The 25,025-nt window shown below is 41.0% G+C and overlaps 1 protein-coding gene across 1 annotated transcript in view; it reads left to right on the top strand.

Annotated features, from left to right (window-relative positions):
- Positions 1–25,025, top strand: part of STT3B (STT3 oligosaccharyltransferase complex catalytic subunit B) — a 74,983-nt gene that overhangs the window by 12,979 nt on the left and 36,979 nt on the right. Inside the window, exon 2 of the mRNA XM_072153575.1 lies at positions 20,603–20,711. Within this exon, the coding sequence (XP_072009676.1) occupies positions 20,603–20,711 (109 nt within the window). The remainder of the gene's footprint in view (positions 1–20,602; positions 20,712–25,025) is intronic.

Here is a 25,025-nt window from a genome sequence, read left to right as displayed (position 1 = left end):
TAGAATTCCCTTTTTTATGTAGAAATTATAAAATGTCTACTTCAAAGTGATGTAAAAAACAGTGAAGAGTCTTATTTTGCCAAGAAGTCAAGTTTAGAGGTGGGAGTGTCACTTCATGCCTCCATCTTCGGTTCTATATTTAGTACCATGGTTTGAGTTCAACCAAGGAAGTGATGTAAGGGAGCACAATTCTATAGTATCACATAACCATCAATGTAATATTTGTGTAAAAAGGCATCGAAACCCTAACACTTTCTCTAATTCACTGTTAGTAACAAAAACAAAGCATTTCACAGATATAATTCCAACCTGTCTATAAGTCCTGATGTACACAATTTCAGTTAACCTGGGATGCGACCAGTAATTTCCTCTATGGTCGGGCAGGGTAGATGCTTCTTCTGTGAGCACACTGCACCCCCCCATCCTCCTGCATTTCAAGACAAACTGACACTTCCTGACAGTAAGCGGAGTTTACACTACAAGCTACAGATAAGGTCTTTATCCAGGGGTGGGAGGCACTCTGTGTTATAGCTGAGGTGTCGCAGAGCTGACAGTGTGTCATTGTGCATCTCATCTCTCTTAACTCTGCACTTTCATCTCTGATTTGTCCCATCTCTCTTTTTCTTGGTGTCAGATACCAGTAGAATATTCAGAAGTTTTATAAGTGTATACGAGGGCAGTTCAAAAAGTACCAGTGTTAGAAATGAAGAAACCATTTTTTCAACATAGTCCCCTTTTTAGAAAGATACAATTCTCCCCACAAGCCTGCCATTTTTTTAAGCTTTCCAAATGATGGGATTTGTTGAACTCCAAAATACGCCTCTGCAGTTTGGCAGCGACAACTCCGGATGAATGTGCTAGTGCGTTATCGTTGTGAAAGAGCACCTTCTTTTTCGCCAAATGCGGCCGTGTCTCCTTAAATTTTTTTGTTGATGTGGTCATATAACTCACTGTAGTATTGTCTATTGATCATTCTTCCGTTTTCTAAAAAATCCATGAGGATGACGCTGTTTGCATCCCAAAAAATCGTCGCCATGACCTTTCCGGCCAATGGGAACTGCATCGCAATCAGCTTTGAGGTGGTTTTAGGTGCAGTTTTGTCAATTGAACAGGTGAAAGACATGAACTGAACGGGTGAATGTGGAGCAGGTTTCTCCTTCAAAATCAAATTCACCCGTTCAGTTCATGTCTTTCACCTGTTCAATTGACAAAACTGCACCTAAAACCACATGTTGCAGTTAAAACTGCATCGCAATCAGCTTTGAGGTGAACGCACCCTCAAGGGGAGAAATCCATTGTTTTGTTGCTTAGTTTCTGGTGTGTAATGATGAATCCAGGTTTCATCAACTGTGACAACTCAACGCAAAAACTCCTTCAGACCTCGCTTAAATTGCTCCAAACACTGCTTCGAAGTTAACAGCCACATCCGCTTGTTGTCCACCGCGAGTAATCGCGGGAAGCAAAGGGGCGACAATTTTTTAATCGGCAACTTATCATGTAAAATATTAATTGCTGTTCCGGTCGACACGCCTTCGGCCTCTGCTACTTCGCTCACTTTCAGTTGTCGATCAGCGAGTATCATGTTGTGGACTTTTTGAATGATTTCCTCGGTAACCACGTCTCCCGGGCATCCTGGTCGCTCCTCATCAAAAACGGATGTTCACCCATGTTTAAATTCGTTGAACCAATTTCTAACTGTGTTCTTAGATGGCGAAGTGACCCCATAAACAGCATCCAACTTGGCTTTTATCTCCTCACATTTTTTTTCCCCATCCAAAAACAAAAAGCGAATTGCCAAACAATACTGATCTTTTTCCATCTTGGCGAAATCACGAAACACTTCTTACACAAATGGCTGCCAAATCCAAACTAACCAATCAATCAGTCTGCAATTTGTTTTGCCCTTGTTTGATAGATGGCATCAGAGGTCGCACTAACATTTTTCTGGAAGGGTAATAATACTCCTCTCACCATTTTTGAGGAGTATTTTTAGCCGAGGAGGAGTATGAAATATTCAGTAATACAAATATATAACTCCTAGTCATATATATATCTATTAATGTCTATTAACGATCTAATAAACATTTATTAATACAAGAAAATAATTAAAGCCCAAGTTTTTTTTTTTTTTTTTGCCACAAGTGGTGCACAACTTTTCCATTGTCTTAACCTACAGAGTGGACAAGGGTTGACACCGGCCCCCGAAGACACCCCCCCCCCCCTTATAGAGTGGGCTGGGGCCGGCTGGAGCCCCCCCCCCCCCCCCCCTCCAACAGAACAGGCTGGAGCTGACGCTTCTACATTTATTCTTGGGGGTTTGAGGGCGTTCCGCTTTTTCTTTTAACACTGTTTGCTTATTTTTTACTTAATGTTTTTTTTTCTTTTTTTTAATTACAAATTTTTTACACTGTTATCAGTGATATATATACAGAGACCTGCAGAGAGGAACACACACTACACATAGGGCACACACACACACACACACACAGCACACACACAGCGCACTCACTACCCATAGTACCTGGCACACGCACACAGCGCAGCACGCGCACGCACGCACACAGCAAACCCACTACACATAGGGCACACTCACTACACGCAGCACACACTCAGCGCACTCACTACCCATAGTACCTGGCACACACACACGCACACAGCGCAGCACGCACGCACGCACACAGCAAACCCACTACACATAGGGCACACACATACTACACACAGCATACCCACTACACATAGGGCACACACATACTACACACAGCATACCCACTACACATAGGGCACACACATACTACACACAGTGCAGTGAGTACAGTGTGGTCGGGGTTTGCACTCACTTGGCCCTGCTCTCCGGTCCCGATAGAATCACATAACACTGACACACGGGCCTGCAGGGGGAGCTGGAGCAGCAGCCCGCATGTCTCCCCCGAGGACTGCGCTGTCGCTCCGGGTCTCTCCAGATCACTGCATCACGTGTCCTGCGGAGCGGCCCGGCGCGCGCTGCGATCCTGCTATCGATATTTCCCTCCTTTGCAGCGCCGAACCACTCAGCCAGAACGCTACAGGAAATAATTGCCATGCGTACTTTGACGCATGGCAATTATTTTGGGGGGTAATGGCGCCTCAGCATGCGTCTATGACGCTTGGTGAGGCGTTAATGCGACCTCTGGATGGCATCACACGATGATACCACCAATACCCTCGAACGCCCTTTGTCGTCAAACAGGGTTACTTATTGAACCGCCCTCGAATAAACATGTACCCTGATAATCTAAGCACTTTGTCAGCTCACATCAGAGGAATCATGAATTTTACACTGACCCTCGCTGAGTGATAGGAGCTAAAACTGAGTAAAATTGTGCAGTAAGGGGTTAAAAATGATCTTTATTGTGTAAACATCACTAGGGGATTAAAATCTGAGAACTTTCTTACATGGGCAAACCCCTCTAATTTGGTACCCAAAGCATGTTTGGTGATTCTATAAAACAATCCCCTCCAACTTCTAAACTTGACTCATCTTGGACAAATTATAACTCTTCAAAGTCATGTGAAAATGAGCACAGAAGGATTTTTTTTTTTTTTTTTTAAAGGTTAACAGGTAAGATTTCACTTAAGATATAATTCTAGAAAAGATGTATCATACCCTACCTCAGTGGTGGCGAACCTATGGCGCTGGTGCCAGAAGCGGCACTCGGAGCCCTCTCTGTGGGCACCCAGGCCATCACCCCAGCATGAAGTTCACCAGACAGGACTCAAAGAATCTTCCTACAATATTAGACAAATTTGCCCTCCTCCTTTCAACTCTGTTGGTGTCCTTAGGAGGGTGAACGATTGAAAATTGTCAAAGAAAAAGGAGAAATAAATTACTGCTTAAATTGCTGTGCTGGCACTTTGCAATAAATAAGTGGATTTTGGTTGAAGTTTTTGCACTCAGGCTCTAAAAGGTTAGACATCACTGCCCTGATTGGGGGGGTGTTGCTTTAAAATCTGGTGATAGTTCCCCTTTAAATATTGGAACATTGTAAGCTACTATGGCATATCTTATGAATCTGTGCACTAATATAATATCTATTTCTAAGAAAGCCACGGATGTAGGTGATTATTTAGCACGTTCCCCAGTAATGCGAGTTTTGTCACACCTCCTGCACATAGCACGGTGACCGTGTGCTAGGAAATGCTTTGAGGCTTCTTGGGAAGCCACATGATATTGTCTAATAACAGTATATGTTTTACTAGCACCAGACAGCGCTGGGGGTTTGTATTAAAAATTATACAGATCTGTCTGTGACTTGATATTGGGTTTTAGAGCGAGCACAGTGGGAGAGGAGTCTCGGTACAAACAAAGGAATTGCCTGGCCGAGTGAGAATGAGTAATTGTCCCATTGTTTCTGCTGTAATAGTCCCTTCTGATCTATCACTATTGGCACCTTTTTCATTCAGCAGTGTACAAGAGCGTCCTCTACTTCTACTATTGCTGGACTGGACTGGGGAACAAGAACCTCATTGGATCTGTCCCAAACATGTCACTGGAGCTAATGATGATCCCGATCATAAAGGGATGAATGATCACAAACTTCCAGAAATGAATACAGGCGGTCCCCTACTTAAGAACACTCGACTTACATACGACCCCTAGTTACAAACGGACCTCTGGATATTGGTAATTTATTTTACTTTAGTCCTAGGCTACAATGAACAGCTGTAACAGTTATCACAGGTGTCTGTAATGAAGCTTTATTGTTAATATTGATTCTTATAACAACCCAACATTTTTAAAATCCAATTGTCACAGAGACCAAAAAAGTTCTGGCTGGGATTACAATGATAAAATATACAGTTCCGACTTACATACAAATTCAACTTAAGAACAAACCTACAGTCCCTATCTTGTATGTAACCCGGGGACTGCCTGTAGTACAATAAACTCCTAGTAGTAAATTACCTTATCAGAGCAAATTGCTTCCTTGTCCTTCCTTAATTTGGCTTTTATAGTCTTTCCTTTTTGCTGGCAATCCTGGGTTGGTATCAGGCTTTTAGGGAGCTTCCATGGCGTATACACTAAACCTATGTGCATGCTGAACATGTCTATAGATTTCTATTGTTTAGTGAGAGCCTAAAACTATATTTGTTCTGAATGCATTGCATACACACTTCTGATTACGTATAATAGCGTAAGCTACTAGGAAAGTCCCTTTCACACTGCTGGCTACCTTTTGATCGGTGGAATAACCTATTCACTGTATGTCTATACTTGTTGGCTACCTCGAAGAATTCTGTTATGTATATGGTGAATACAATGAGGGACCTCATTTTCACTAAAGACAGGTTATAAAACCACACCTTTTACACTTGCATTGCAAATCTGGCTTTCTGCTTTCTATAAGCGTTTGCATTACAATATAAGTGTGTTATAACTTACCTTGCACCCCGACAGAATCATCTTTGTAGCCCCAGTGGTTGGATTTGGTTTGCATACATTTCAAATAACAACACGTGACCTGTCTGTGCTGCAGACTCCTCAGCCCTCACCTTTGTGCTCCTGTACAGCTCCTCCCTACTGCTCGTTCACAGAGCTCACGTGGGTGGTGAGCTGACATCAGTGGGAGGGAGGAGCTATACAGGAGCAAAAAGGTGGGTGCTGAGAGCTGTGGAGTGTACGGACAAGTCACGTGGTGTTTTTGAAATGCTTCCAAACCAAAGCCACCTCCTGGGACTTCATGGAGGAATCTGTCAGGGCACAAGGTAAGTTATAACACAATTATATTGTAATGCGAATGCTTAGGAAAGGCAGATTTGCAATGCAGATGTGATAGGCTCCTGAAACCTAAGTTAGGAAACTCTCCAGTAGGCTCTTTAGGCGCAGTGGTTGAGTCTGAGCGTGGCTGATTGCGGCAGATCTTGGCAGATCTCTGCTATTTTAAAACATTAGGACAACTCTAGTGGTCTTTTTGAGAACAATTTAAAAAAAACAGTTGTGTGTTAAAGGAAACCTACCACTTGTAGTGGCAGGTTTCCGATGGAAATACCGGGCACCAGCTCAGGGTGAGCTGGTGCCGGAGCTTATTTTAGTTAGTGTTTTAAACCGCGGTATCGCGGTTTAAAACACTTTTTAAACGTTATAGCCGGCGCAGGCAGGTACGCGCTCGGCGCTTACCGTGCACGCGGCTCTCATTCACTTCCTATGTAGCCGCGTGCACGGTAAGCGCCGAGCGCGTACCTGCCTGCGCCGGCTATGAAGTTTAAAAAGTGTTTTAAACCGCGATACCGCGGTTTAAAACACTAGCTAAAATAAGCTCCGGCACCAGCTCACCCTGAGCTGGTGCCCGGTATTGCCATCGGAAACCTGCCACTACAAGTGGTAGGTTTCCTTTAACAAGAAAAAGCTCCAAAAATTAATTTCTGTAATTAATACTAAGAATTGATACTAAGCTACCATTTTCTGATAATGTTTAATTTAACCAGCCTTTCCAGATCCCTTCCCCTTGTTCACTGCCTGTATAAGTCGGATTGCTTGATGGTTTCTCCTCCTCTCCCCTTGGCCTTGTGTCTCTCGGATGTTCTTCTGCATCTGTGGAGTCTTTTGTATGTATTTCCTCCCTCCGACGTGCACCAAGACGTCCAGTGTGTTGGGGTTGATTCGGTGAAGGTATAAGAAGAGGCGTCCTGTCGTAGAGAGCGCTCTTCTAGTGTGGCGGCTTCTGCTCGACAATGCTTATTGTAACTGAAAGACGAGTTAAAAGGGATTCATATTCAATTCTGTCAATTGCACTTAAGAGCGCTGCCAATTTCATGCCCTGGGAAAACGGCGTCTCAGCCCATAGATGTTTTCTGTGCGCATCATCTGGAGAGTGTTTGCTTTTCTTTTGTAGCCTCCCAGTGTAGTAATGTCTGTAATGACACTGGAATAGCTTTCCCGCCATCCGCTATAAATAAATGGCTCAGCCAATGTTTTCCTCTGTCTCTAGTATTTGTTTAGCTGGTGCAGAGGAACAATGGGCGGCTGCATCTTGCATATCTAACCTTCATATTCTCCCCGCTTTAAAAGTGTTTCCTGCAGCACAAAATAGATGGTAAAATCTACTGGTAAAAATCAGAAGTTCTGTTCCCATTTTTCACTTATTCCCACCTGCTGCTACCAAATGGCCCTTGTGATGGAAAATTACTGTTTGGCAGCAGAGATAATAGACAGGGAGGTGCCTGCTATGCTGGCAAGTGGAAATTATGGCAGGCATTTATTCCTTAAGATGTTGTGGTCTCTTAAAGGCGCTGGCTGCTTTACTTTTCTGTTATTTTGTGATGTGTGGTATAGGGCAGTGATGGCGAACCTTTTAGAGGCCGAGTGCCCAAACTGCAACCCAAAATCCTGCTTATTTATCGTCAGGTGCCAACCAATAGTAACTTGTTGCTCCCTGTTAACAACTTTCAAACAGAGGACAGCAACACAGTAGAAAGATGAAAAATTTCATAATTTTAGCTTCTTTACAGTTGCCCTCTGTACATAGAGAATCGTGGGGCCAACAGATGGTCCTCCAAAGATAATCCGACCCTGTCTAATTCCCCCTCTTCCTACAGTCCCCAAGTAGCAAAGGAAGTAGCAAAATATGACTGAAAGCAGCATCTTTAAGTTGCTTGGAACTGCAGGAGGATTCTTTGAGTCCTGCCTGGTGCTGGTGCTGGGGTGATGGCCCGGGTGCCCACAGAAAGGGCTCTGAGTGCCACCTCTGGCACCCGTGCTATAGGTTCGCCATCACTGGTATAGGGGGTCAGGATATTGGGTAATTTACAAATATACATTTTATTACATGTTTTTGTCCTGTTTTATTGAAATTCTTTTACTGCATCAGTCAGACAGTCAAATTTATGTTGGTAATGCAACCTGTAAAAATCTCTATTTTACAAAACTGAATACTATCCCTTTAAAATAAAATCCTTTTAAAATAAAATCCTTTTAAAATAAAATCCTAAGGCCACATTCACACGTACGTGTGCCCACCGGGTCGTAGCATATGTCTGGCACCATGGAGAGGAGCAGGGGTGATACCTCCGCTCTCCATAGAAATGCATACAATGCGTACAGGCCATAATACAGGGAAAGATGGGACGTGTCAGTCTATGGGGGACACTTGAGGTCCCCCGTAGGGTTGTGTGAATGTAGCCTAAGATGGGCTTGTGAATATAACATTCTGTTTTAGTAAATCTAAAATAATATATTGATGAAACGTTCATGTATCTATTATCGTAATAAATCGTCAGGCCCAATAACTTTAGAACTTTATGGGAATGTGAAATAATGTGTTGTTCATGTTTACAAACCAATGACGCATGGATCCGTTGTGTGCAAGGCGAATGACATATTCTTGTGTGCAGTTGTATCTTTGCAACCTCATTGTGCAATAGGTTGTGCAATACTCGAATCTAATAAAAAAAAAAAAGTGTACTCGCCTTCAGAAGTTCTTTCCAGTGCAGGTACCTCAGCTTATACTTGAGTATATACGGTATATTGGTTCAGCGACTGGCTGATCAGCCCCATATCTGACCCTGATCCATAGTATGTGGGAACATGCAATCTCACCTGTGGCTGGTTATATGAAGCTCAGTGGTGCCAGGAGCTTGCTGCAGGCTACATAATGCAGGCAGTGACTTCATCATCTGTAAATGCTAAAAAGATACTGCCAAATCCTCGGGCTATTTGCAGATAATGTTATATTCTTTAAAATTGATGAAGTTGCCGACAAATATAAAAATTCTAGGTTTCATTTACATTTGGCTGCAGTGGTACAACAGATCTTCATAGCTATTAAATCTCTTGGTAGGAAGAATCCCAGCTCTCCAGTTATGTATAGAGGTTTTTGACTAAATTCATGTAAAGTTGATGCACAGATGGAGATATGATGTGTAGTTGTATGACATGATATCCTGTGTCTTCAGTATATTACCGCCTGCTCCCTGTACATATCTGATAACATGTTGTAGTGTTTGATGTGATGCTAGATGACTTGTCCAGGATGTGGTGGCACTGCAGAATCCAGGCATTGTGCCATCCCCAACTTATTTTAGTGCTGAGTTTGTCTCTTGACAAGTGATTGTTAAATTGACATAAAAACATGTATGGAAAGTCGTCCTTGGTGTTCTCCACTGCTGACAGTTTTATGACACTTCCCATACATTCTGAAGCCTATACAAATCAGCAGAAATGTCAGTTCATTAACCCAAACTCCCTCTTTTCCCCTCTCCACTGTATACGTGGCCTATGACCTATAAAGTCACTGATATTTCTCTTAAAGTCCCCAGCAGAGTTGCACGCTTCTGAAACCAACTCCCCAATTCACACGGCTTGTGATATGTGGGGCAGAAGCCAGTTTTCTGATTTCGTTCTCCGTCGTCTTTCTGCATCTTGTAGCAATGAGTTGGGAACCCGGCTTCAGATTCACACATCATATACATTGTTTGACAAACACAGTTGAGGAAATCTTCCATCATAATCCAGCATGATAAACCATGGCCACTCCAGATCCAGATTACTTATAGATCCAGGCACCTTGACACTGGTAATCTTTTTCATATTTGTTATCCATGGCCTCCTGTCCTCTTAAACGTATAAGGAAACTTAAGGCTCTGAGGGTTTTTTCCAGAGCCCCCCAGTTCTGTATCTTCGCAAGCTGTTACAATGAGCAAATCGGTCTCCCATCCCTCTGCATTTCTTCTGCTAGGGGGGACGGTGAGACATTGTTCTACTCATTGTAAGAGCCTGTGAATCTGCTGATAACCTCTCCAGAACCCTTCAGGCTAATTAGCATAATTATAGAAGGAAGAAGGGCATGGATAACCAATGGATTACCACAGTGCCTGGATACACAGGTGAGCAAGTGTCCCTGTTTTATTTATCATGCTTGATGTTGGGATATATATTGTTTGACTGCTCACTTATACATTATATAGCTTTACCACCAAAGGGTCCAGTGTAGAGTCTTGATATTTGCCTATTTTGTCATCTGTTTACCACAGAGCTGCCTATAGATGAAGCCTTCTGACCTGCTTGCCAGGAAAGGAGCGTGGCCTTTACAGTAGTATGGTAGTATAACAAGAAGAGTGGAACGAGAGGTCGAAAACGGTTATAAATATATTCAAACCACCTATATAAACCCTTCAGAGCTTTCTCCATGGAAAATATTTGCAGTGTTTCTCCTTTAAAACTTCCTAAAGACAATGTGGAGGCTTTTCCTGAGCTCATGCTGAAGAGAGGAGCTTACAAGTGTCACATTTGTTTACAAAAATGGGTTATCTGGCAAGAGAAGCTGAAGATTAGAAGATGAGCCGTATCTATTTCTTGTACAGGTAGAGGGAGCAATCCATCATCCAGGCCCTTGAAATTGAGTTTCAAGCAATACCAAAATAGAAGAAGTTGCATGTAATGTAGCAGTTCTAATATGAATTTTATGGAGGACATATTGCTACACTTAGCCTGGCATCCACTTCATCTTATGAATATTGCATGTCTTCCCTTGGCAGGACATGGTGAGCAGGTGATTTTGTTTGCAGGAAACATTTAGTGATGAAAGTTTTTTGTTCTTAATGTGGCAATACTTTTGACTTCTCATGGTAAAGTTGCGTCTGAGTAATACAAGTGCTACATGGCGTGGAAGGAAGATCTTATTTTTTTTTTTTTTCGTTAAATATGCTCAGTAGTTCAGTGCAGTTCTTCAGAGTGCTCTAAAAAGGGCAATTATGTCAGATTTCCACCTGTCCCTAATCTCTGCAGCCTCCTGTCCCTACCCTACAAAAGGGCCATCATTTCTATTTGAGAATTCCTTGCCGATGTGACTGATACTATGGACAGCAGAAACCTCTCCCTAGCTCTGTATACTCTGTGTAATGTCACCCTGCTCTTATACTGCATGTGTCCCGTCTGGCCAATCGGAGCCATGCCTAAAGAGGACATGCCTGTGGTTGGTAAAACGGGAATCAAGCTGATTTGTTGACTGTTGAGCAGCCAATTGACTAGCTTGCTGCTTTTTCCCAAACACTGACCTGAAGCTGAAGCCTTATTGGTGGCATTTGTTTAGCTTGTGGGGTTGAGGGTGCGGACCTTCCAGAATCGGTACAGATATATACAGCTCGGGTCTATTCATCACTAAACCTCAGATCAATTAAATTTGAATCCCTGAGCTCAAATGAGAAAGATATAAGCAGTATTCCCGTGTGTGATGGATGTTGTCGAATGCACAGCTTCAGAAATGACATTGTTCAACTTTACTGAGCCTATTGGTATGACATGGTTAAGTTATTGTGCCGGATGTGTAAAACCCACTGTACACATTTTGACAGCCTCCCCAGTGGTGGTTGTGTTTGGATAAAACAGTAGCGCACAGTATGAAATATGCCTCTAAAATTCATGTCCTACAAAGCACAAAAGTAAGACCCCATTGTGAAAAGTGCCGCACTAGATGTTGTGTGCGACGGAAGCAGCTGGAATCCAATTTAAAATGGTCCTGCAAGGAGGGGAGACTTGGGACACAAAAACTGTGAAAATGTCTTTGTTTAGTTAGGGTGTTGGAGAAAACAATATTTCATAAAAATCCCACCGGGCGCTAATTAAGAAATTCTGTAGATGGCCACCAAATACGTAATACATCTCCCCAGGTCGTAGTAGTAGTCCACTTATTTGTTTTTTCCTTATTGTAATGTATGTGAATCTCTTACTGGTTGTACAGCACCACAGAATTAATAATGCTAATAATAATAGGATAAAACATCTTGCTTTATAGCAGTGATGGCAAACCTTTTAGAGACCGAGTGCCCAAACTGCAACCCAGACCCACTTATTTATTGCAAAGTGCCAACACAGCAATTTTAGCATTAACTTATTAAAATCTTCTTGCTCTGTGCTGCAGCTTTCAACGGTCCTGTGGACACCAATATCGTTGACAGAAGGAGGGAAAATTCAGATTGCCATTGGAGTTCCCTTTACGACCAGGAAGAATTATGGAGCTAAGAGCCGGAGCTTCAATGGCGCCAATGATAATCCGCCCATTTCCACACCTTCTCTTCCTGCAGTCTCAGGAAGACCCACTTTAAAATAACGCCGAGTGTGTCACGCCCTGGGATACCTGGGCCTGCAGGAGGTTTTGTCTGGTGAATTCTGTGCTGGGGCAACAAACTGAGTGCCCACTGAGAGGGCTCAGAGTGCCACCTCTGGCACCCGTGCCATAGGTTCGCCACCACTGCTTTATAGGGAAACTCAAAGATTAACCGGCAGCCCTATTCATGTCTATGGAGATTGGCAAGTATGGTACTCCGCAATCTGTCGGCTCCATAAAGATGAGCAGGACAGCCCCTGCATACGTGACCAGGTGCCCCGGTCCTCTGTGTGGTGGTACATCACTTTGACGCCCCACCAATCAGCAAGTTACGCCCTATCCTGTGTATAGGGCCTAACTTGCTTACATGTCTAAATGCCTACAGGTCATTGGAGGAGAATTTATCAAAGCTATCGGGCTCTGCTGAATTTAGCAATTTTCACACCAGGCATAAAAGTCCACTACAATTACCCCTAGAATCACCTTGTACCTCATCATGTAGCTGGTGCATGCTGCATTGGGGTAAAAATAGCATCAAGACTTCATGAAAAATGTTTGTATTTAAAATTCCCTCCTTGCCATCCCAAAATCATTGATATTTGTCCTTGTGGCAGTTGTACATTACAGAGTGATGAATGGCCGCTTGGCCATTCAGTTCATCTCGGCTTACATCAGTCCTGTTAATCCAGCCAGCGCATACAAAGTTCAGATGGGAATGAGCCAGGAAATCCAGCCAACTCTCTGAATTCATTGATGGACCTGAACTTTGTCTTTTGCCAGAGCTCTAATATTGTATCCTGCAGTTTTTGGGGATTTTTTAAACCCCCTTCGTGGTCAAAATATGGAGGTTTTATTCATAATTTTACATGCTGCCTGCAGTACATTTCTAGACCTCATAACTGTGTGCAGTTTTAAACGGCTTTATCTTCTTAATGGTTTCATATTAAAGAAGAGAATCTCCCTTTTACGCTATATTCACATGGTTGTCTGGGGGTATATATACGGCCAATGTGTATACGTCCCCCATAGACAGCTATGGGCGTGCGGTACAGTGTGGCACTGTTCCGTAGCTGGGAGAAAGATGGGACATGTCCTCTTTTTCCCAAAAATACGGCACTGTATTTTTATTTTTTTTTTCTAACAAACCTGCACCTGCTTCCTCAGTCATCCTTGGTGTCCTGCACTGACGTCTCGCCGGTCCGTGCCCCTGTTTGTTTACAGGGCCACAGCCCCGCAAGATACCACTGTGGGACACTGGGTGTGAAGGAGAAATTTTGATTTTTCTTTTAAATCCCTCCCAAACCAGCTCCTAAATTTTAAAAACCGGACAACTAACCTATCCCGTTAAAGTCTAACATCATGAAATTTAAAAAACCACAGAGTATATATAAAGCCATTTAAACCAGAGCGGAATAGAACTGCAAATATTGAACTGGACATTTGGGCACCAATGACCCATAGTCACAAAAGGGTTAAATCTCTTATGCCCTCTACAGGCATCATATTCCAATTGTCTTGTTTGTTATCTTGGGCCCAGCACATACAGAAAAGGAATGCTGTACAGTACAAAGCAATAATGAGCGATGGTGTTGTAAATCCAGATTTGAGGTGAGATCACTTACTCAAAGCAGCAGCAGATTTTCTAGACCTCCATGGGCCACATCTGTAGACCATGATCTCTGTTCTCATTACTCAAGGTGCAATTAAGGAGAGTTTTCTTGCATATCTTGATATCTGAAAGACTGTAAAATGAAACAAGAAATTAATTTATTACTATATGAAGGTAGGTCATGATCCTTAACATTGTTGGGTCTGGTCTGGAAATTTTTATTTATTTCAGCAAAACTGATTTTTCTCCATCTATGAAAATAAAATGAAAATTGCCCAAATCCTGGCGTTCCTGCTTTACTTGTTTACATGTTGTTCCATACTCTATGATGAGCAGAAAGATCTTACCCTGGGATATAACACAGAAACCTCCTCCTGGCAACAATCTCTAATGCGTTAAGATGCTTGATTCTGGCACGTCAGTCGCTTTGTCTGCCTGTGCCCATTCCTGCCGAGCCCTGCACTCTCTGAAATGAAAAGTCATGACTGATCTTCAAAATTGGCTGTAACGTTACCAGGCATTGTAAACTCGCCAGCAATTTCCACTCATCCCCATTTGCTTACTTGACAGAGTTATCTGTATCAATTTGAATGAGTGATTTTTTTTTTCCCTTTTTGGTTTTTTTGTTTTTGTTTTTTTTTTGGGCTCTATGAATACTAACCGCTTCACTTGTATTGGAAGTAAAATGATTGGAAAATCTAAATACTATTTGAAAACTTAGAAATTCAGTGATTTTAGGTGGCGGTCTCTTATTTGTGTAGCACCAACATTAAAGCCAGACCTTGTTTCATCCCGGGCTTAGAAGGAAACTTTCCGTGTGTGAGGTTCTTTCTGAACATTGAAGAAATTTGTCACTGGGTACATCTGGGTTTGTGTGGCATATGTCAAATGGCTGTAATCATCTCGGTCATTGCCCGTATATAACTTATAATTTAAAGGGAACCTGTCATCAGCAACTGGCCTAATAAACACTACCAGTATATTGTCCAATAGGATAACGACTACTAGTTTTGTTTCTTTCATGGCCCAGTGTGATTGCATCAATCTGAAAATCAACTTTTGAAGTGAGATAGAAATTGGATACATTAAGTCAAGTAGGTGGAGAGTTCTGAACGCCTCGTCCTCTGCCATGGACATCATGCATCAGACTTCAGGAGGTCTAGTTAGTGATATCTCTGGATGCAGGACCATCAATTCAAGTGAAAAAGGCTTTCTGTGGAACAGAGCTTGACTTCAGTCTCAAAATCCCTGCCTCCTTGACTTTATACAACTAATTTACAACGCACTTCAAAGTTCATCTGGGTGATGTAAGAAACAGAATCAGAATCTGGAAAGTGTTTTATTATAATCATTTATTTACAGCATTATGGGGTTTTTGTATCACATGTTCATATTCCCGGAATACCCCTTTAGGATTGCTATGAGCACTGTGGAAATGGGGGTGGTGGAAGGAGCTGGTATAAATGTAGTTTACATTTATTGAGTTTGACATCGATTGATAACTACAGAACGAAGTGTCAGTTTTAGTTACGCTCAGAGAATTTTGGGGGATCTGGACTGTAACCGGTGTGTTACTACATTTCTTCAGTATGTCTACAACTACCTGAGGGATGGTCCAGGGCAAAGGTCTCCCAGGATTTCTGTAGAAATAAAAGAAACTTGTGATTTTCAATTTTTGAGCAGATCACTGTACTTGGGTTTATCTGCCTGACTAGTGATTGCAACATAATTGCTTCACAAATAGAGCAGAAAAAATTAATTACCTGTGACTGGAAGGACTGATGAGCGGTCTTATCTCCCAGAGCCATTCAATAAAGCCTGTAAACTCCCAGAAGGCCTATAGTTTACTCCAGGATAAGTTAAGTTGTTTGCACGGCCTATTTCTGCTCGATTTCAGATTTGGGGCTTCCTAAGGTGTTGCTATGTGCAGCATACACGGAGTTAGTCTTCAGGAGTAGGTAGATTATGTGTCACTTGGTCTCCAAGTATATATAAAAAAAGATCTTTGAGACTACAAAAATTTAATGTCTAGGTGAAGTATAGTTGTGTAACCTTTACTTGTCCTTCACTGGTAGCATGCCACCCTTTACGCCTCTAGGGTTCATTTTATCTTTTTATCAAGCACCTTTGCTTGCAGAGAAAAATATCGGTGGCACAGTGGCTTAGTGGTTAGCATGACAGCCTTGCAGCGCTAAAGATCTGGGTTCAAGTCCCAGGGTCAACATCTGCAAAGAGTTTGTATGTTCTCTCTGTTTGCGTGGGTTTCCTCCCACACTCCAAAACCTACTGGTAGGTTGATTAGATTGTAAGCCCCACTGGAGACAGGGACCGATTTGGGAAGCTCTGTGTAGAACTTTGCAATCTGTGTGCACTTTATAAATATAGGAATTAATTTTAATAATATCACAAATACCGTAATGTTTTGAAGCATGGTGCTGTTATTTGTTGTAAAGCTTCTTCCACATCAAAAATATTCATTTGCAGCAGAAAAGTAGGTGGAGTTTGACCTTTTGGTGACCTAGCATTGAGTTTATTACATCCTGTCCTCACTTTAGTGTTGCCCTGTATCCTCTATTGAAGTAACTTGACAGGAAATTCAGTGAGGTTTACCTAGTATATACACTGGGATCCGTATAGTCTCTAAATGTCCGAACAATAAAGTGACTGGCTTGGTAGCATTCATCACATGGAGAAGCATGGACGAAGTAGTAGAAACCAGCAGAGAAATGGTTAGAAGTGTAGAGTATAGTTAAATATATCAAAGTGTATAGTCTGTGCCTTGTAAGCACGCAGTGTCTCCAATTTCCGAGCTCTGAAGAGTGTGTCTGGGGATCAGGAGCTGGAGAGGAGTGAAGAGTCCAGGGTGCAGCTTGAGGTACAGGGAGACACAACGTGGTGCAGGATCACAGATTGGGATGCAGAAGGTTTTCCTCATCTCGGCACTTGTCTGACGCCTGAAGAAATCTTTCTCAATGAAGGATTGGTATTGGAAGTTGTGGGCTGTACCCAATTCAAGGCCACAGCAGTGATTTAGGTCAGCCCGCTCGATGACACCTTTTTAATACAGCTGTATGGATATGTCCTGAGAAATCTGATTAGTATTTCCTTCCTTGTGTAGGTACAGATTTTAAAAGGGTGCACAAGCCAAGTGAAATATTTTCTAGGTAAATCTTCCTGGCACTAGTTTCCTTCGGTGTAAAGTTTTCGTACACAATATGTTCTGTTTTTATCACTTGCTTAAAACGCACAGACTGTTCTTTCTATATTTCTTTGGATTTCATGCAAGAAGCGGGTCATCAATGTGTTGGTCCTAATGTGCCAGTGAAAAGTTTTATTGATGAAATCATTTGGATTTTTTTTTTTTTTTTTGCGCTTCTTTTAATAGTTGCCCTTTAAAAATAAATAAATCCATGATCTGTACTTAAAACCTGATGATGGGATATTAATGACAAAACTCACCAGACTTCATTACCAAAGCGTGAAGATGGGACCTGCTGGGCGTCACATTATCAGCACATACTAACACTGCTAACAGAATTGACCAAGACAATATTGGTTCTTTTGTTCTGTATAGGACCTACATGTCATATAATTGGTAAAGATTCGGTTATGCTTTTTGTGGGTTACGTATCCCTAATGTGAAGTGTAACTCAACAAAAATAGGATAACTATATATATCATATTGATAAAGGGAATGTTCCCAGTTATCAATTTCAGCATTTACTAGAGGAATAACAGAGTGACAGAATTTAATATTAACTTTTTATCTAGTTACAAACTGCAAACTAGAATTATCCTTTCTAGGAGAAATGAACATGTTCACATGATTCTCTCTTCTCTGAACGTTAATTCTCAAGCTTGTTTGTCTGAGCCTACAGTATTTTGTCTGCAATGATCAGCATTGGGAGAAGGGATGGAATAATAATGGGAAATCAATTTTCATGTCAATGTATATGCAGACACCAGCGTCTTTTATAAGCAGAGATCAGGATGTTGTATAGTGCAAGGTGCAAGCTACTGCCAAACTACATGCTTAACCTATGGAAAGCTTTATATGGAAGTCTGAAGAACAGACTTCAGCCATGTAATGTCTGCCTATGGTTTGAGACTCATGGACTTGGTACAAAAGAAACGTTAAATATAGTAGCTTTACCCTGGTGATTCAGCTGCATCAGGCACAGGATTTGGGGACATTACAGTATTTGACCATATGTTCTGCTATGTAGATGGAGTATTTACCACGCAAACCAAGTATTCATTCTGCTCTCAAATAAAGTGTTACCCTGTACTTGGGAGGTCCACCAAAAAAATAGGTTGCATGTGTTATAATGTCATTGCAGTCCTAAAGGGACTGTCCCAGATTATCTTCCCCTGTCTTCCAGAATTATTATTAAAGGGGTATTGCAGGAATCAGCATAATTCATATACAAGTGGGCACTCAAAATATAAACTAATGTGTAATTAGTTGTTATTTAAAATTTTGCTCCCCTTAGCAGAAAATGCTGATGTCATAGACTGTAATGGAGAATTAAAATGCTACTGGCCCTTTAATCAGTCCGTGAATTTCCTCCGCACGGTCCGTTGCAGGACAGAAGATGGCTGCTGGTCACATGTCCACATCACATGACCTGCAGGTCATGTGATCACCACTAAGTTAGGCTGTAGTCGGTTGGTTTCAGTGCATCCAGTATGGTCAGTGTTGTGGGGATGGCAGTTACACATCATTACTATGGTAACAGAGCAAGAAAACCTGTTACATCATCACTGGGAGCAGAGCATAAGAGGGAGGAGGAGTTACTGAGAACTAAAGGATCATGGAACAGTGGCGGCCATCTTAGTGATAACTCCACCTACTTTAGAGAGGCCATAAATTTTGTAAATCATAAAATCAATTTATTTAAACTCCGTTTTATGACTAATGACATTGAGTATTGTTGTATTCATTTATTTATATCATCATGGGTTTTTGTGTCAGAAGTTCATATTCCCGGAATACCCCTTTAAGAGCTAATATTGATAATTGAAAAATAAGTGTGAAGAGCTATTCATTGATGTACTAGATTTATCACTCCATGGGGAACACTGGATCCGTAAGTTGTAGGGAATAACATTTATTTTCTGGTCATTATGATTTTTAAGCCATTTTCCTCAATTCAGGACCTTTACCTAGTTTTGATATCTGCTAACAAGGTCCTAGACAACTAGAAATGCACCAAATGGACTGCACCTCTGTGTTTGCGGTTGTCACATGACCAAATGGCATCACTTTACAATAATGTTGTATTAACTATACAAGTACTTCACTGTACAATCATTACAATAACGACACATCATTTAATTGATAGATATTGTATCGGCTGGCACACTCCAGTAGTCGGGAGAGGACATGGGGTTATAGTCTTAGTGTCTTAACAAAAAAACTAATTTCCAGGGTGTAAAGGGCACATTTTCAAGTGTAAGAGAGTGATGTTTGGGTTGACCTGGAGTGGACCTGAAACTTGCTCTTTAGACGTCTTTTACAAATCCAAATTAATAGTGTGCTAGACAGCATAATGAATGTGATTTCATTTTGGGACATGAGATGTCAGTCACATGATTGCTTCTGCTACAGGAGCTGCTCTTGAAGTATGGGAGGTGTGTGCCTAGTTCATTGACTGCAAATAGGAGAATCATTTGGTATCTACTACTGGATTTGATAAATACAATTCATACAGTGGGATACTTCTTTGCCATAGGTTGTAAGGACACTTCAGTATCCTCCTGCCGTGTCATTACAACGCATGACACAAAACATGATGTTCACCCAGCCTAAGTAGACTGAGGTAAATCTGTAAGTGGGTTGGCAAAAGTCACTAATTTGGCACAAATAGCAACACTTTAGTCATTATAAAACTAATCCAATGATGCACCCCTACCCAACATGTCTATTTTGGTTGTGACATTTCAGACATTAGAGGTTGTCTATTGTGTTCCTATTAAAAGTATGCTAATGGGATTTGCATTGCTATGTGTGGGGTGAATGAAGCCGTTCCTGATATTTATCATTGCCGTCTCTTTCTGTGTTCCCCTGGGGCGCGACATGAATTGGTGGTCATGTAAGAAGTATGTCCGCAGCAGTCATTGGTCTAGTGTCTGGATAACCCAATAAAAAAATTATATTGTGCCATGTTTTTTAATGTCTAATTGTGAGGTGATTTTTCTTCAGGATGCAAACCTTTCAACCACTTCTATAAGGCCTTTATCAGCCTCAACATGGTGGCAGTGATGCATTCGTCCTGGTGAATAATCTCCTATTATTTGGACTGGAATCCACTTGTGTTTGAGCACAAAGATTTGCAGCCAGAGATTAACTTTTTAAAAGGGTTGCCAGAGAGCAAGAAGATGATGCGAGTTGGTTGGGTGGAGGATGCACAAAAAATAAACTTGTACTTGCCTGTTCTGGCGCTCCTGGTGTCTCCCTCCGGGCCGTGCCCCTGTTTGTTTACAGGGGCATGGATGCTCCTCTCTGAGAACTGCCGGGTATGCCTACCTGTCTCCCATGTCCATTGTGCTGGGACAATGGTCATGTGGGAAAATCCTGTGGAGCGGGACACCTGGAGCAACACGCGAGGCAAGTACAAGGTTTATAATAGAAACTGAGAAATCTTTGTATTCCTAGACCTGGTAATATGTAGTCCAGTGCATAGAGCTGTCATGCGAGAGCGCGGCGCCATACATTATGTAGTGTGCTGTGACACATCCGCAGCTCTTAGTCTGATTGCAGCTCCGTACACGGGGCCGCGCTCTGCTTCATGCTGTGTAACTTGCTGCATAGGGTGACATTGATTTTTGTCTTCTCTAAGCAAATGTCAAAGATGTCATTATATGTTCTATTAGTTCTTCAGTACATTTCTAACTCTGTCTGTGCTTCTTCCAGGTTCAACTACAGATCCACACATCATCTAGCATCCCACGGGTTTTATGAATTTTTAAATTGGTTTGATGAGCGAGCATGGTATCCACTGGGAAGAATAGTAGGTGGGACGGTAAGTGTCGTGACTGTGTATTTTCTGCATTGATAGACTTGTGTAATTATACTGCGTTTTACATTGTGGGAAACACTTGTGTAGGATGGCTTAACAACTGCCTGTGAGTGACAGTGTAGTCATCTCTTGTAAAGGCTGGGGTCTATGGGACTTTATTCCACTTTTCAAGTTTTCCTTTTGTATCATTTACAAGCAGTTTCTATTTTTTTTATAACCTGAAAGTTTCCAACCGTTCTTATTCCTAGATTCAAATGAACTAATGAATGGAATAGATTGGTGTTCTGGGATAATGTTATGACACTCTGCTACCAGAAACCACTTGGCTCTTGAATAAAGGAAGAGAATGGAGGTGGAACTGCAGCTTAAAATCATGTGAAAATAAGCAAAAATGAGTCATATTTTGACTGGGATGAGTCAAGTATAGAGGCTGCATGGGGAGTGTAATTTTTAGATAGACTTTTTGGTGTCATATTTATGTAAATCTGCCATAAAAATTGAGCATGATAAACCAGGGACACTTACTCATAAATCCTGGGGGTGTTACCAGAGCTGCTCCGTTCTGCAGCTTCACAGGCTGTTAAATGGCCCGCCCCTTCATGATGTAATCTCACTGCAGTAGAGGAAGTTTCAGCACAGTGGGAGGGGAAAATACTCCTGCACACTATCTGCGGATTTACAGCACGGAGGGGCTTTTGTGCAGGTGCACTCTTCCCCTTGCCCGGATGTAATCTCACGCAGTGTGTGTGTGGGGAAGTGCTAAGGGAGCAGGGGCTGGCGGTTGAGACACAGTAACAGCCTGTAAAGCTACAACATGGAAAGGCTCTGGTAAGATGACATAATTTTTAATTCATTAACATAATTTAAAAGTTGATTTTATAAGAATTAAGCAGCTAGCTGACACCCCATAACACTTATGACTAGAGATTCCTCTGATTGAAGGTGTTAACCCCTTACATGCCATGGTCTATTACATTTTTATTGTACTGTGTTGGCTCTCTATGAACCAACCTATCAATTAAAAAAAAAAAAAGGGGGGTTTAAAACAAGAGTTTTTTTTTAATTAAAATGATGAATTAAAGTGAAAGTCCCCAAACACCACTATTCCCTATGCATTATATACACATCTAATAAAGTAAAAAAAAAAACATGACCGCTGAGTCTTTAACAATCTGTACAATAAATCATAATTGGACCTGCTTTGTAAACTCTGTAAAAAATTTTAAAAACACTGAAAAATTTCATCAAAATTTACAAAAAATGTTCTAAAAACATGTTCATAAAGAGTTCAACTAAAATGGTAAAAGTGAAAAGAACAACTTGTCACGCAAAACATAAGCCCACAAGCAGGATTGTCAATCAAAAATTATGCCGCTGCAAAAGTGGCGATATCAAACAAATGCAATTTTTTTTCTTCTAGTTTTTCTTCAGTAAGATTGGACAAATATAAATGAAACAATATCAATGAGGTATCGCTGTAATAAAGTGATCCATAGAATAAAGATAATATATTTTTATGCTATGGTGAATGCCACCCCTTCCCCCTCCAAAAAAAAACAAAACTAAAATATGGAACAAGAATTGATTTTATTTTTCTCCACATGTTAAAGAATTGATAACACCTCAATAAGCCAAGTTAAGGCGTTAAAGATGAGAATCTCTTCTTTCAGATGACATAAGACTTGTATCTCGAGATACAAATAGCTTAAGATATAAATGCAGCTCACATTTCAAAGTATAAAAAAAAAAAAATTCTCTGATTATTTCAAATCCTACCCAAGGTTGGCTAATAATTTAATGGGGTAAAATCTAGAGACTGGGTCATTTTAACCACTGTGTGAATAAATGTCTGGAATAGTTTTTTTTTTTTTTAATCTTTTTGTCCTCTTGGAAATAATTGAACAATATACATTATCAAGTAGATAACATCAATGGCGCCAAGTTGGATTACAATTTTTTTTAAATAATTTTTTTAGTTTCCTGTTTCACTGAAATCCCACATTTTAGCTCGTTCTAATGAATCATAGAGCGGTCCAAGGTGTCTGACTGTAGTATGGCCCCAGCAACAAATTATGTCCATCTGAAGTCTAAGACTAAGTAATAAGGGGCAATATTCATGTGATCCACTGTATATTGGGTAAATTGGATGTGATTGTCAGGCTCTACCCTTTGAGAATATTGTCAGCAGATCCCATTAAAACCTGTGCCTGACCTGGTCTTGTCTGTGTCCTGGATTTCCGCAGGACGATTACACTTGGATGTGGCCATTCGTAAAGTAAATGCCCGCCCTACCCATAATCTTAGCTCAGAGTTTGGTCATCATGCCTAAATCCATCTTCCAAAATTACACAATTAAACCTCTAAATCTGAAGTTTGCATAATTTACAAATGTAATTAAAGGAACACTCCAGACAAGGCTAATTCACAGGATATTGCATGGTGCAGGGCCTAAGGGGAGGAGCAGGACTAATTTTCATTGTATTCCTAGAACCTACTAGAGTCGTGCTCCTCCCTTCAGCCCTGCACCAGATATCTTTGACTGAATCAGCTGTGACCATTTATGTCCCTTTAAATGGTTTTAAGCTGTCCTCAGCAGCTCCCGGGTCTAAGATTTAATTTCTCAATAACTGAAGTATTTTTACAAGATCATCACGTTTCTCTCTAAGCATAGAGAAGGGTTGTATTTTTTTTTTTTTTCTTTTTTCTGATGAATGTATTTATAAAAAACTCGGAATTTATATTCTTTGCTAATACCAAAGTCGTGCAGTGTTTCTATTTAATTGGGATGTGCAAAGCAAACACCATTTATTTTGTAGAATAGAGAATATTTAACTTTTTAACCTAGGTGATTTGCAGAAATTAAAATGAGAACATTGCATGATTAGTAAAATGTTGTATGTGATATTCCAACGGTGTAATTTATTGACGGGATACAAGTTTGTGTCCGCAACCTTCCTAATTGGCTTTAGTTGTAGTTATGATTTCTCTTCTTGTTTGGAAATCTTAAAATTATCTGTTGTATTTCTTTTTTCTATTCATCAGTATATTTTGCTCATAAATTTGGTATTTTAAATGGATAGTTGGTATATGACAACCCTTAGGCTACATTCACATTTGGATATGGGGGACGTATATACGGCCTATATACATCCCCCATACACCACAATGGCCTCACGGCGCCGTACGGGAGCGGTACCTTGCTGCACACACTCTGTAGCCCGTAGGACATGTCCTATCTTTCATCGGAATACGGCGCCAGGCCCTTTGTTACTCTATGGAGAGGGGCTATTCACAGACCATCAATAGCTTATCCCCAGACTTCTGGCATTAGTGGTTAAAACAATAACTTGTATTAAAGTTTACCTGGCTCCCTGCTAGCTTGTGTCCCTGGTGAATTGTAAGCATGGAGCAGAGTCCCTCCTTAAATGCTCATCAGTTATTTTGAAGACAAAAACCCTCCTCCAGATCACCTAATGCCAGTACAACTCCACTATATCTGCAAGATCAGGAAGCGGAGGCGTGAGTGACTGGGGGGAGGGTTGTGTTTTTTTTTGTTTTTTGTTTTTTTTCCCTTCAAACTCAAAGATGAGCATTTGAGGATGGAGGGATGGAAACTCTGCTCTATGCTGAACAATCCCCAGGATAAAGTGTATATCCAGTCATACGGATAAATTCAAGATATGTTTTTATTCGTGAGTTTCACAGCAAACAAATTATTGATGTTTCGGTCTGTTTTATACCTTCTGCAGAATCTGTGAGAAAAAAAATGTCAAAAGGTTATATAATTGTATATCTATTTAAATTTTTACCTGTCAAACAGAGTTTTATGATTTATGTACATAAAGAAAAACTATAAGTAATGCATAATAGTCCATAATAAAGGGAACTGTCTTATAAGTATTATTATCCTACATGGAAACCGAGATATAGTGTAAAATGTATACCTTCTATATATCAAAATTGCAGATACCTCCATTATGGCATGATTGCAGCATAGGGCTATATTGAAAAACCACCAGTAGTAGGTGGGTAATTATAGATGTTTATGTCCCAAAAGCCAAAAGGGGTTTACTGCAACAAAGAAATTTGGTGGGAGTTGGCTACCTATGGAATTGGGACCTTTCCAGAGCACCCTGAGAACCCTTATCAAGTGTGTAGTAAAACTCTAAAGAACAATCCCAAGGGACACATGATACAAGCTGGCAGGGAGCCAGGTAAACTTTAATATGTTATTGTTTTAACCACTAATACCAGAAGTTTTTTAAAAGCAGTTTGGGGATAAGCTATTCATTAGGTCTTCACAGACAGAGGACGCTC

Source organism: Engystomops pustulosus, chromosome 5, assembly GCF_040894005.1.
Source record: "Engystomops pustulosus chromosome 5, aEngPut4.maternal, whole genome shotgun sequence".
NCBI lineage: Eukaryota > Metazoa > Chordata > Amphibia > Anura > Leptodactylidae > Engystomops > Engystomops pustulosus.
Note: the sequence above shows the minus strand (reverse complement) of the source record. Positions and strands in the feature narration are given on the sequence as shown.